General features: G+C 46.2%; 1 protein-coding gene across 1 annotated transcript in view; it reads right to left on the minus strand.

Moving 5' to 3' along the window:
- The window catches only part of USP9X (ubiquitin specific peptidase 9 X-linked), a 270,458-nt gene that overhangs the window by 15,555 nt on the left and 240,629 nt on the right, over window positions 1–14,274 (minus strand). Inside the window, exon 45 of the mRNA XM_070750538.1 lies at window positions 14,149–14,244. Coding sequence (XP_070606639.1) covers window positions 14,149–14,244 — 96 coding nt within the window. The remainder of the gene's footprint in view (window positions 1–14,148; window positions 14,245–14,274) is intronic.

The following is a 14,274-nucleotide window of genomic DNA, read 5'->3' on the forward strand; positions in this document are numbered from 1 at the left end:
GGACAATGCAAAATTAGTACAGTACTGGTACATGGTAGACCACATTCAATTTGAGATAATGGACAAAAGGATAAATTTGGTTAATGAAACTGACTTGCGACAACTGATGGGACGATGGGACAAGGTAAGACGATATATGGCGAGTAGAATCCGAGACCAAGCTACAAGAAACAAATTGGAATCACTTTATAATATGTAAATACGGTAGATACTTTGCTCTTGGGTTAAAATGGTTTATACAAGAAACACCCCCAATTTGGTGGTGGGCACAATTCACAAAACACTTGTTTTATGTTGTGTGTGTCTTTATATTGTAAAAAATAAATAAAAATATTTTTTTAAAAATAGAGATGGACCCAGCTAAGGTGAAAGCTGTGCTTGATTGGCAAGCTACCCGCAAACAATTACAGAGTTTCTTAGGATTTGCAAATTTCTACCAACAGCTCATTCCAGCTTTCACTGAAGTTGCCTTGCCCCTAACTGAACTACCAGGCCAACCCCTGCTAAGCCCAAATCATCTCAGCCTATTAGGTTGTCAATGGAATGCTAAAAGGCTTTCGAAAAGCTCGAAAGACTTTTTGCAAAGGAGTTAATCCTGCAACACCCTAACCCAGAGCGAAAGTTTACGATCCTGTCAGATGCCAGTGCAATAGTACTGCCAGATGCCAGTGCAATAGCAATAGCAGCTGTGTTGTTACAAGATAATGGAAGGGGACAGCTATTACTGTGTGAATACCTTTCCAAAAAGCTGACCCCCATCGAGAGGAGGTGGGCCATTTGGGAAAAGGAAGCTTTTGCTATTCGTAGCACTGGTGACATGGAGGCATTTCCTAGAAGGCGGAACAATTCCTTTCAAGGTGTGGACTGATCATAAGAACCGCAAAGCATTAAAAACCCCTTGGAAGCTTTCTCCTAAACAAGTACGATGGACCTAATATTTCAGACATTTCAACTTCACACTGAAACATATCGCTGCTGGGAAGAATCTCCTTGCTTTGTCTCGGAAGTCCCAGTATAACAGCCAATGAGAGGAAGAAGTCCATCCAATCATCCTGTGTCTACCCATGTGTTCTGAAGGAAAAGAGAAGGCTGCACCTGTCTGCAGTCAAGACCAGACTAGGAGACAACTCTCACAAGGGGAAAAGGAGTTGGAGAACAAATTGAAGTGAGCTTTGCCAACCAACCCGTGGTTCAACAACCAGAAGGAAATCCTGACAGAGGGAAGGGTTGGCTTGGAAGGGAACCAAATTATATGTGCCTGCTAGCCTGTGGTTAGAGATTCTCCAATAAAGTCATGACTTCAGACTAGGGGGGCACTTCAGGTTCCTGAAAACATTGCACCGAGCGCGGAGGCAGTTCTGGTGGCCCAGGATAAGAGCAGAAGTCGAAGACTATGTAAGGAGTTGTGCCACCTGCTAAGAAACATAGACCTGGTAAACCTCCTGGGTTGCTGCAGCAAGTCGCTAACCCCGGTAGACCCTGGGAAGAAATAGCGGTGGATTTCATCATCGAACTCCCCGAGAGCAAGGGTAATACCGTTGTTTTGACTGTCATTGATTTATTCTCTAAACAATCTCATTTTATTGCTTGTTCGAGACGACCCACAGCCAGACATCTGGCTAAGCTATTCCTAAAACACATTTACAAATTGCATGGAGTCCCCCGTAGAATCATATCAGATCAGGGGGTCCAGTTCACGGCCAGATTCTGGAGAGAATTCCACCCAAGGACTTAGCTCAGCTTCCCACCTTTCCACCAATGGAGCCGCTAAAAAAGCTAACACCCTAGTGGAACAATACCTCAGATGTTTTGTGGGCTACCAGCAGGACAATTGGGCTGAACTGTTGCCTTTTGAGGAAGTAGTGTAGAACAACTCCGCACACAGCAGCACGGGACTAACTCATTTCCAGGTCACCAGTGGATAAGATTTCGTCCCCATGCCTGAACTACCTACAGAACTTCCCTCGTCCATCAGGTTGGCGGAGTGGATGGAGAAACTAAAGAGAGGATGGAAAGACACCAAGAAGGCACTTGTCGAGGCAGTGGAAGCCTACAGGGAGTAAGCAGACAAACATTGATCACTCCAACCCCCTTTTAGAGTGGGGTGCCTTTGCCGCTGTTCCTCTCCTCCAACCCTGAACTTAGAAGAACGGAGATGTTAAGCCCTTGGAAAACCTCCGTCTGAGCAGTGTGAAGGAAAAGAGAGGGAGAGAAAAAAGACATTTTGAAGCTGCGAGGTTCCGTTCAGTGGAAACAAACCAACTTGTTCCTAAAACAGAAAAGGTGCCCTTTTAAGAGCTGGTGGACCATTTGTTAATATCTCTGTAAAAAGCCCATGGTGGGGTGTTTTTTTCCCCTTTGTTCCAGAGGCTTTCCGAAAAACAAACACCCCTCAAACTTTGATCTGATAATTATACAGCCCGGAGCAGGAGTTGAGGGGAGGGGGGAGGGAGAAAGGTGCGTTTGTGTGTGTGTTGGGGGGAAGCAGACAAGCCAAGGGTCTCTCGTTGCCCCGTCCTCTCCTTCCCAAGCTCCAAGAAAGAAAATAAACACAGCCTCACTCACTCAAAAAGCCCAGATGCTCGGAGAGACAGAGAGAGAGAGGGGAAAGGAGAAATAAATGAAGGATGGCATTTTTAACTGAATGAAAGAAAAGAAAAAAGTCGCTTAGAAGAGGCGGCGATCCCAGCGGCACTGAAAACAAATCCGGCGGAACCTTTTCCCGCTGGGACACAAGCTACTTTGGCATTCTGCCCTGGGCATCGTCTAGCGCTTCCTGTCTAGAAGAGACTTTCTCCTTCCACCTCCCCCCCCAGGCATGTCATTGCCTCCTTTCCTTGCAAGGCGATTTCAGGACTGGGAAGACGGGCGAACAAGCTCCTCAGGAGTCAAGACATCGGGCCTTGCTTGCCACCTGGGAAATCTCATGGCGACAGGCAAAAAACCCATCAAGGCAGAAGGGATTTTGGACTGCAGTCTTGGGAAGCCAGAGCGAAGCGGTGGTGGCACATTTCCTGACATATAGCTGGTTTCTCACCATGGGCTGGCGAAAACCCCAACGGTGGGTTGTTTGGTCCGAGTCCCTCTCCCCAGAAAGGAGCACCCGTCCTCAGCTTTTGCGCGCCAAAGCCTTCAGTGGCCAAAACTTGGAAATCTCTGTGACGGAGCGCTCCCCAAAAGACCGCGGCCTGGGGAAAGCGGCTGGCGAAGCGGAGAACCTCCCTTCGCAGAGTCGACTTCTCACACGGGTCTTTCTGCCGTCGCTCACAACTTTTCCGATCTCTTCTTCCTTGGCGGTTGGCAGGGAGGTGTTGGGCAGGGTCCGCAGAGATGGAAGGTAGGGGTATTAAAGCCTGCTGCTTTGGGCGCCTTGAAGGGACTTCCCCAGAGGAAGTGGTGCCAGGGACGGAGTGAGAGCCAGGGAGCCTTGCCTGAGGCTGAAGTGCTGGTCCTTGCCACGGCCGGGATTCCCCGTCCACGGACTGCTGCCGCAAGCAAAGGGGAAATCTCAGGTGCTTTGGCCAGCAACAGTCTGCATTGGTAGTCCGGAGGCGGGGAAACCTGGCGGAGGCAGCAAGCAAAGGGGAAATCCCGGTGACAGTCACAAGGCAGGGGAATCTCTGCAGCAGTAAGAGAGCACATGCGCAGTAAGAGAGCAGAAGTAGAGGCAAAAAAGTCTTAAACACTGGTTTCATATCTCGAAAGGTTCATCCATTGAGGCGTTTGTAAGTAGAGGTACCACTGTATTTCACTGCAGCCTGCTAAAACCGGTGATTGGGTCCAACATTTGGTCATGTACACAACTGCCCCCTCCCCCTAATACAGGGGGGGAAAGGTTTTGGATTCTGGCATTTTCTGAGGCCAATTACAGTACTTAATTCATTGAAAGTATTCTGGTTTCAGGATAATTCAGATAATGATTGGAATAAATGATTGCTAAAGGCATATATTTGTAAAAAAATACAACATCTTCTTTATTTCTCCTTCTTCTCCCATTTATACATTACACACAGTGCTTTTCTTTTTCATTTCTCTCTTTAGTAGTTAAGCTAATTATCTCAGAAATAACATCAAAACATTCCACAAGTCATTCTAAAATGTATGGGCTAATCAGTGCTAGCCAGGAGCCATAAAAGCAGGTCATAAATCACACATTTGTTAGCTTACTGTCCGGAGCGTGTTGTGAACGCATCCATCTTGGGATGACAAGATTGAATGGAATTAGCTTCTTCTTCCGTTCATACCCGGATGTGAGGTAATTGATTAATTAATTCCTCACTCTCTAACTCTAATATCTCCTCCCTTTTTCTTCTAAACATCTCTGATAGCGTCTAAAATGGGGATCGGTCCATTTGCCATCTCTCCCATTTGATTCATCTGAACTCATGTCTATGTCATTAGCTCTGAGGTCATCACTAACATTGCCATCTGCCTCTAAATCAGGTAAATTTACAATCTCTAAATCACCCACCTCCTCAGGCTGCAAGGGAGTATACACAACAGAAAGAGTTACCCTTTTTTGGAGGCTACTTGGGTTAAGAGTTGGGATGTAAAGGCTGATAGGTTAATTAAAGAGTTCCACGAAAAATATCCAAGCCTAAGCATCCCCTTGGGGGGAGGGGAAAGAGGGGATTAAAAGCGATACTAAACCCTGTGTGTTTTATTCTATTGTTTTCAGGAGTTGCTTCTTTGGGAAAGGGGGCCACCTGTCAGGCCAAAGCCATCATGTGGAGTTAGAGATTTTGGCCTGCCACAATAGAATAGTATTATGGGAACTGGTAGGGGTAGTTGCATGAGAGGGAAATTTACTAGCTACAATAAATTCCTTTCTTAGAGTCCAAGGTCATCTTTTGTTCTGCATCAACAGATATAAGGAGGAGGTCGGTGAAATTCCTGCACTCTGACTAGTCCTCATGATGAACTTGTGGGGATGGGGGATGAACCTTGACCTGGGTGAGGTACTGGAAGGAAGTTAGTATCAGGATGGCAACAGCATGACCAACATGGCTCTGTTAATAAATCTGGAATCTGATTTATTTCCCAGATGCTATTTGGGGCACTGACACTGGTTATTAGAAGTTCAACATGACACCTCATGGCAATGAACTCTGTGAAGATCTGAAAACTTGTTATTCAACATAAAGATAGTCTAGGTCAGTGATGGCGAACTTTTTGGTTCACGTGGCAAAAGGGTGTGTGTAGATGTGCTAGCATGTGTACACATGACCACACCCCTCCCCTCCATGCATGCACACACCACCACTCCCAAGCTGCCCCTGCGCACATGCACAATCCCTGCCCATCCCCACACATATGCACAGGCCTCACCTAAGCCTGGGATGGTAAAAAATGGGAAAACCGGAAGTTTGGAAAACACACTTCTGGTTTGTCTGTTGTGCTGTTTTGTTGCACTCTGGAGGGTTCAGATAAGCTTCCTGAAGCCCCGGAGTACAAAAAACAGCCCAATGGACAAACTTGAAGTTTAGAAAATGCACTTCAGGTTCGATTGTTGTGTTATTTTTTACACTCTGGAAGGTTCATGGAAGCTTCCTGAAGACCCAGAGTACAAAAAACAGCCCAACCAGCAAAGCGGAAGTGTGTTTTCCAAACTTCCAGTTTGCCCGTTGTGCAGTTTTTTGCATTCTACTCCAGGGAAGCTTCTCTGAAGTGTCCAGAGGGCTAAACAGTCTTCCCCAAGGCCGAAAATCAGCTGGCTAGCATGTGCATTTGCGCCGGAGCTGACATAGGGCAATATCTCATGTGCCCTGTGATATGGTTCCATATGCCACCTGTGGCACGTGTGCCATAGGTTCGCTATCATGGGCCTAGGCTATAAGAAGATTGCCAAGACCATGAAACTAAGCTGTAGCATGGTGGCCAACAACAGGACAGATTCCACTCAGAACAGGCCTTGTCATGGTTGACCAAAGTTGAGTGCCCATGCTCAGCATCATATCCAGAGGTTGGCTTTGGGAAATAAACATATGAATGCTGCCAGCATTGCTGCAGAGGTTGAAGGGGTAGGGGGTCAGCCTGTCACTGCTCACACCAACGTCATATGCTGACATCACAGAAGGAAGCCTCTTCTAAAGATGATGCACAAGGTTTTCTGGAATGATGTCCTGTGGTCCAATGAGACCAAGATAAACCTATTTAATTCAGATGGTGTCAAGTGTGTGTGGCGGCAACTAAGTGAGGAGTTCAAAGACAAGTGTATCCTCTGCCTACCATCAAGAGCATAGTGGTGGGGATGTCATGGTCTGGAGCTACATGACTGTTGTTAGCACTGGACAGCTACAGTTCATTGAGGGAATCATGAATGCCAATAGATACTGTGACATATTAAAGCAGAACATGAGCCCCTCCCTTTGGAGACTGGGCTGCAGGGCAGTATCACAACATGATAACAAACCCAATCACACCTCCAAAACAATCACTGCATTGAGGGTAAAGGTGATGGACTGGGCAAGCATCTCTCCAGACCTAAACCCCATTGAGCATTTGTGGGGCATACTGAAACAGAAGATGAAGATGCGCAAGGTCTCTAACATTTACTAGCTCCATGATCTAATCATGGAGGAGTGGAAGAGAACTCCAGTGGCAACCTGTGAGGCTCTGGCGAAGAGGGTTAAGGCAGTGCTAGAAAATAATGGTAGCCACACAAAATATTAACACTTTGGACCCCACTTGGATATTGGGCTGTACTTACTTTTGTTGCCAGTAGCTTAGACATTAATGGCTATGTATTGTGTTATTTTGAGTGGACAGCACATTTACATTGTTATACAAGCTATATACTCACTACCTTACATTGTAGCCAAGTGTCATTTCTTCAGTGCTGACACATGAAAAGATATACTTAAATATTTACAAAATGTGAGGGATGTATTCACTTCTGGAACATACTGTATTAACTAGGATCAACTATAACCTAAAATCTAAATAAAAATTAGTCATTGTGTAAGTTTGAAAGAGAAAAAAGCAATCTTTTGTGAATAAACCACATATTCATGGTCAATTTTCTGACAAGTAGATCTACATCTAGAGACATCAGCAAATAAAAAGTGAAAAAGCTAAATAGTGCCAGCTGGTGGGCCCGCAGGGAAGGGTCTTCTCTGTGGCTGCCCTGGCTCTCTGGAACCAATTACCTCCTGAGATCCGGACTGCCCCCACTCTATTGACCTTCCATCAGGCTTGGGGCCATTGATCTCGCAATTTTACGAGGTCTGGCTTTGAATGTTATGTATGTATGTGATTTTTCACTGTTTTTACTTATTCAATCAATCCCATAGTTATGTCTCCAAAACCCCTAAGTTTATAATCTGTAAAATTCTTTAGTAGTTTACAGCCTTATATGAGAGTCGCCCAGAAAGTAATGCACCACATTTTTTTCTTCAACAATTATTTATTGAACACAATGAAACTTACATACAAGAAAGAATGACGTTTCTTCTACACTCTCTATTTTTCCATGTAATCTCCATCCTGTTCTATAGCCTTCTTCTAGTGAGACACAAGGGTATGTATGCCCTGTCAGTACCACTCCTTGTTCTGCTCATGAAGCCATTTCTGCACTATGCAAATCACCTCTATGTCATCTTCAAAATGTCTTCCACAAATGGCATCCTTTAATGGCCCAAACAAATGGGAGTCTGAGGGAGCTAGGTCAGGGCTGTAGGGTGGTTGGGGTAACACTGTTCAACCCTGTTTAGTGATGTCTTCCAAAGTCCTCAAACTTGTGTGAGGCCGAGCATTATCATGTTGAATCAGACATTCACCTGGGTTGTTATGGCGTTGAAGTCGCTGGAAGTGCTTCTTGAGTTTGGTTAATGTCTTCATATAAGCTTCAGAATTAATGGTGCTGCCTCTTGGCATCACATCAACGAGTATGACACCTTCACAGTCCCAAAACACAGTGATAATGATCTTATCGGCGGAAGCAGTTGCTTTGAATTTTTTCTTCTGTGGAGATTGAGGATGATGCCATTCCATCAACTGTCATTTTGTTTCGGGCTCAAAATGCCAGGTTTCATCATTTGTCACAATTTTGGACAAGAACACTTCCCCTCAGCTTCAAAATATTTCAGCAACTCAGAAGAAATGTTTTTTCTGAGATTTCTGGTCCACTGTAAGACAGCGTGAAACCCATTGTGCAAACACTTTTGAGTAATCAAGAGCATGGATGATTGCATCCACACTTCCTTTGCTGATTGACAGCTTCAGCACCAACTGCCTAGTCGTTATGCATTGGTCCTTGCAAATGAGCACATTAGCAAGCTGCGTCTTGTCAGGTGTGACAGATGTTCAAATCTTGGAGCTCTGCTGAACCATCTTCTAATGGCCTCACCCTGTGCCCAGCAACTAATCATACTTCTGTCGACTGCAAATTCTCCATAAACTACACAAACGTTTGTGAATGTTCCCAATAGTTTCTTTCTCCACATTGAGAAATTCAATGATGGCATGCTGCTTGTAACGGACATCACTTACATACGCCATATCAAAACACTGCTGCAGCTATGCAGTCTGAAGAAATTCAAAATTTACACACGCACTCCTGACAATTCAAATAATGTATATCTAAAGGTTCGCATTCCTACCATTACTGTAGGCTGAGAAAAAAAATGTGGTGTATTACTTTCTGGGCGACCCTCGTATTTTTCCAATTACATATCTTCCCAATTTTAAAATCTTATTTTTCTTCTTTTCTCTTTTCTTTTATCACCTTTCTTCTTTTGTCCTGTTGAATGTTCTGTCAAATAGCCTTAATAATCCAAATTCAAATTAATCCACTAGGTTCTCCAAAACTTTCAAATCTATAATCCAATAGTCACTTTCAATAAAGTTTAGTCATTTGCAATTCAGTTCATCTTAGAAATCTTAAATAGGAAAAAGAAACTCATTAGATATTTTCAAAATATCCAAATCATCTTCTAGAATAGAGGCAAGATCAGGCTGCCTTCTAGGTGTTATTTACTTTATTCTGTTTTGTGTATTAGACTTCATTATATTGGATCTCACTTTCACTACCAGTACTAGTGCTGTAATGTTCCTCTTCATGTAGTAGATGTTCCCGACCAATATTAAACAGTATGTCAAGAACAGCTGATCATCCAATAAGTCCAGAGGGTTTAAAAATACAAATAAGGCAATTTCTTCAAAAAATCACGTTTCAAATTGTTTAAGCTTTTTTCCTGGCTTTCTGTAGTTTAAAGCTTCCCTTGGGCATTTCTTTAGCTTTTAATTTTCAGTCTTTAATCTTCTTTGTGTGTCTAATCGCTGCTTCCTTAATGTTTGGAGATTATCTTTAAAAAATCCTGTACTTAAATTAAATCTTTGGATTTGGAAGTTATCTCCCCAGTTTCAATGTTCTGTCCACAGATTGCTCCAGCACAAGTTTTATGGTCCTGGTTGTCCCAGATTGTGACTACCAAAATGGCCATCGTCCCTGATGCTGTTCAGGGGAACATGCTTCGGACCTAATGAGGAAATTAAAAATTCCTCATGGTCCACCAAGAGCCTTGTCTACTTTGCTGCCCCTACAAGACGGCTTTGAGCCCATAAGTCTCCCAACAGCAGTTACCAGCTGGATTTTGCAGAGCTTGGCGGAGCCCACTATTTTTCAAACCGTTCTCACTGTGATATCAACCAGAAGTCTAGAAGAGTGTCTTTTTGAAATTTCTAAAACTGGAAGTTGAGCCAAACCAGGTGGTGCTAGATTATGACTTTCTAAAACTTCCTTTACAAGTATAGGTGGAGAGAGAGACTTTTGTGTGTGAGGCTATTTCAAGGGGAAAAAGAATGAGCTTTGCTTTCCACAGGCACTTAGATTTCCTTAGCCTGCTCTGTATGTGTGTTTGTGTATGGGGAGGGAGGGAGAGAGAGAGGGAAGAAAGAGAAACTCTTGGTTGGGGCTGCTGGGGCTCCTAAGAAAGGGAACATTTAAAAACAGCCTGCTTTTTTAAAAAAAACGGGTCAGAACATTTTGCCTAGGGCACCAAAGTATCTAGGGCTGATTCTGAGATCAGCACTATGTTTGGCAATCAGGACCTAATGTATGTTTACCAGCAATTTCTGTAAGTTACAGCTTACAGTGCGGTCTGGAGGCACTGTAAGAGTGGATGGGACAAGAGAGAAGGAAGATTTGAAATCATTGACACTAAGGAGTCTGAGAGACAGGGAAATTAATTTAATAACCAGCATACTCGGGATAAGGACATTCTACCGCCCCTTCTCTGAGGAGTGGGGGAGATATAGAATGACTCTTGACTCTGAGCAAATTGTGACTTTACCACCTGAGACCTTGGTGCTGTTGTTATTGGCTGCTGACTGGGTTCACTTTAATCAACTGAATTGCTACACTATTACCTATATTTTATATATTCTATATTTTCTATTTGTATTTATTTCTTTTTATTAGTATTTTAACCTTCAGTATTTTAATTATAAATTGATTCATATTTTAACTAAATTATTGGGGGGGTGTTTAGTGATGGATAACTGGGGTGGGCATAGGGTGTATGGAGCAAATGATTGGTATGGATGGGACGGATGGGGTCATAGTATGGGTGAGATGAATGGGAGTGATGTAAATAATACACTTGTCCAACCTGGCGCTGGAGAGGCAGGAGGGGGAGGGGCAGCTATCTCTGGGGTGACAGAGGGTCAGGATATCTCAGTGCTGCTGGGGAGAGGCAGATATGGCGGGAGCCACGGAGCTAGCCGTTCCAGGGGAAGGAGGGATCGTTGCTTAATAACGATCCCTTGTTCCGGCTCTGTGAGCTCAACCCAGAATACTGGTGATGAGTGTAAGTCTGGCCCTGGGCTCAGGTTGCTGCTACTCAATGCCAGGTCGGTGGTAAATAAAGCTCTCCTCATCCGGGACCTGATCCTGGATGAGGAGGCCGACCTGGCATGTGTAACTGAAACCTGGCTGGGCCCAGAGGGAGGAGTTCCTCTCTCTGAAATTTGCCCAGCCGGGTTTCAGATATGGCACCAACCTCGACCCCGGGGAAGGGGGGGAGGAGTGGCTATTATAGCCAGGGAGAGCCTTTGCCTGCGTAGACTCGTTGCTCCGGAGATTGCGGGTTGCGAGTCCCTCCCGGTGAAGTTGGACTTAGGAGTTCAGGTGGGCTTGTTTCTCACGTACCTGCCTCCCAGCTGCGTGGCACAAGCCCTGCCTGTGCTGCTCGAGGAGGTAGCCGGGCTGGCGGTGGGGTTCCCTAGACTTATTGTCTTGGGGGACCTCAACCTGCCGTCACTCGGCGAATCCTCTGGACTGGCACAGGAGTTCATGGCCACCATGGCAGCCATGGACCTGACCCAAGTAGTTCAGGGTCCGACTCATGAGGGGGGGCACTCACCCGACATGGTATTCCTCTCTGAGCAACTGAGTAATGGTCTGAGACTAAGGGGCTTAGAAGTGTTGCCTTTGTCATGGTCAGACCATTTTCTACTGCGGCTCGACTTCCTGGCTCCAATCCTCCCCCGCAGGGAGGCGGAACCAATTAAGATGTTCCGCCCCAGACGCCTGATGGATCCAGATGGTTTTCAGAAGGCGCTTGGGGTTTTTCCAGATACACTCGTCCACAGTTCGGCAGAGTCTCTGGCTGAGGCCTGGAACAAGGCTGCAGCGGAGGCCCTTGACCGAATTGCGCCGCTGCGACCTCTCCGTGGCGCTAGACCCCGTAGAGCTCCATGGTTCAATGAGGAGCTCCGGGAGTTGAAGCGCCAGAAGAGACGTCTAGAGAAGCGATGGAGGAAGAGTAAGTCCGAATCCGATCGAACACTTGTAAGAGCACATGTTAAGACTTACAAAGTGGCGCTCAAGGTGGCAAGATGCGCGTATCATGCCGCCTTGATTGCATCAGCGGAATCCCGCCCGGCCGCTCTGTTTAGGGTAACCCGCTCCCTTCTTAATCAGGGGGGAGTTGGGGAGCCCTTACAGAGTAGTGCCGAGGACTTTAACACGTTTTTCGCTGATAAAATCGCTCGGATCCGGGCGGACCTCGACTCCAATTGTAAAACAGAGTCGACTGACAACGAGTCAGTCGAGGTGACTGGGGCTAAACGTCTCTGTCCATCTGTCTGGGAGGAGTTTGACTTCGTGACACCTGATGAAGTGGACAAGGCCATTGGAGCTGTGAGTTCCGCCACCTGTTCACTGGATCCGTGTCCCTATTGGTTGGTTTCGGCCAGTCGAGAGGTGACACGGAGCTGGGCCCAGGAGATTGTCAACGCCTCCTTGGGGAGGGGGTCCTTTCCGGCCCTTTATAATGAGGCACTTGTGCGCCCCCTCCTCAAGAAGCCTTCCCTGGACCCAGCCGTGCTTAATAACTACCGTCCAGTCTCCAACCTTTCCTTTATGGGGAAGGTTGTTGAGAAGGTGGTGGCACTCCAACTCCAGCGGTCCTTGGAAGAAGCCGATTATCTAGGTCCTCAGCAGTCTGGATTCAGGCCCGGCTACAGCACGGAAACTGCTTTGGTCACGTTGATGGATGATCTCTGGCGGGCCTGGGACAGGGGCTTGTCCTCTGTCCTGGTGCTACTTGACCTCTCAGCGGCTTTCGATACCATCGACCATGGTATCCTTCTGCGCCGGCTGGAGGGGTTGGGAGTGAGGGGCACTGTCCTTCAGTGGTTCTCCTCCTACCTCTCCGGTCGGTCGCAGTCAGTGTTAGTGGGGGGTCAGAGGTCGACCTCTAGGTTTCTCCCTTGTGGGGTGCCTCAGGGGTCGGTCCTCTCCCCCCTGCTATTTAACATCTACATGAAACCGCTGGGTGAGATCATCCAAGGGCATGGGGTGAGGTATCATCAATATGCCGATGATACCCAGTTATACATCTCCACCCCATGTCCAGTCAGCGAAGCAGTGGAAGTGATGTGCCGCTGCCTGGAGGCTGTTGGGGCCTGGATGGGTGTCAACAAACTCAAACTCAATCCAGACAAGACGGAGTGGCTGTGGGTCTTGCCTCCCAAGGACAATTCCATCTGTCCGTCCATTACCCTGGGGGGAGAAACATTGACCCCCTCAGAGAGGGTTCGCAACTTGGGCGTCCTCCTCGATCCACAGCTCACATTAGAGAAACATCTTTCAGCTGTGGCGAGGGGGGCGTTCGCCCAGGTTCGCCTGGTGCATCAGTTGCGACCGTATTTGGACCGGGAGTCACTGCTCACAGTCACTCATGCCCTCATCACCTCGAGGTTCGACTACTGTAACGCTCTGTACATGGGGCTACCTTTGAAAAGTGTTTGGAAACTTCAGATCGTGCAGAATGCAGCTGCGAGAGCAATCATGGGCTTTACTAAATATGCCCATGTCACACCAACACTCCGCAGTCTGCATTGGTTGCCGATCAGTTTCCGGTCACAATTCAAAGTGTTGGTTATGACCTTTAAAGCCCTTCATGGCATCGGACCAGAATATCTCCGAGACCGCCTTCTGCCGCACGAATCCCAGCGGCCAGTTAGGTCCCACAGAGTGGGTCTTCTCCGGGTCCCGTCAACGAAACAATGCCACTTGGCGGGACCCAGGAGAAGAGCCTTCTCTGTGGCGGCCCCGGCCCTCTGGAACCAACTCCCCCCAGAGATTAGAGCTGCCCCTACCCTCCTTGCCTTTCGTAAGCTACTCAAAACCCACCTCTGCCGCCAGGCATGGGGGAATTAAGACGTCTTCTCCCCCTAGGCTGATACAACTGTATGTATGGTATGTTTGTACGTATGCTGGTTTTATACATTAAGGGGTTTTAAGTTAGTTTTTAGTATTGGATTTTTACTGTATATTATTCATGTATATTGTTCATGACTGTTGTTAGCCGCCCCGAGTTTTCGGAGAGGGGCGGCATATAAATCCAATAAATTGAATTGAATTGAATTATATAATCAAACTGATTTGAAAAATATAGACTAAAACTTTTGGAGTGTGCTAATTGTCATCTTCTATCATAAGCAGTCATTTTATGCAAAATGTACACCGTTTAGATATTTTGAGGCATTTAGGCTTGCTTTGTAAAATTGCCCTGCAAACACCAACAAATATTTTTACATTATCCAAAAGGCTGACTGTGATTAGAAAGAAAGAGATGGAGTTGCCTTTCACTGATGCTATAGTGAAATAACAAATTCTCTTTAAGATTAATCTCTGCTCACCTGTTGATATTGGGTGCCAGGTGAATGGGGGTACAATGGAGCATCTTCTGGTGGAGAAGATTCATGCTCATCAGGAGCATCTGGATCATCTGGTTCCTACAAATGAAATCCACTCCATTAAAAAAA

The sequence above is a fragment of the Erythrolamprus reginae genome, chromosome 4, assembly GCF_031021105.1.
Source record: "Erythrolamprus reginae isolate rEryReg1 chromosome 4, rEryReg1.hap1, whole genome shotgun sequence".
Classification (NCBI taxonomy): domain Eukaryota; kingdom Metazoa; phylum Chordata; class Lepidosauria; order Squamata; family Dipsadidae; genus Erythrolamprus; species Erythrolamprus reginae.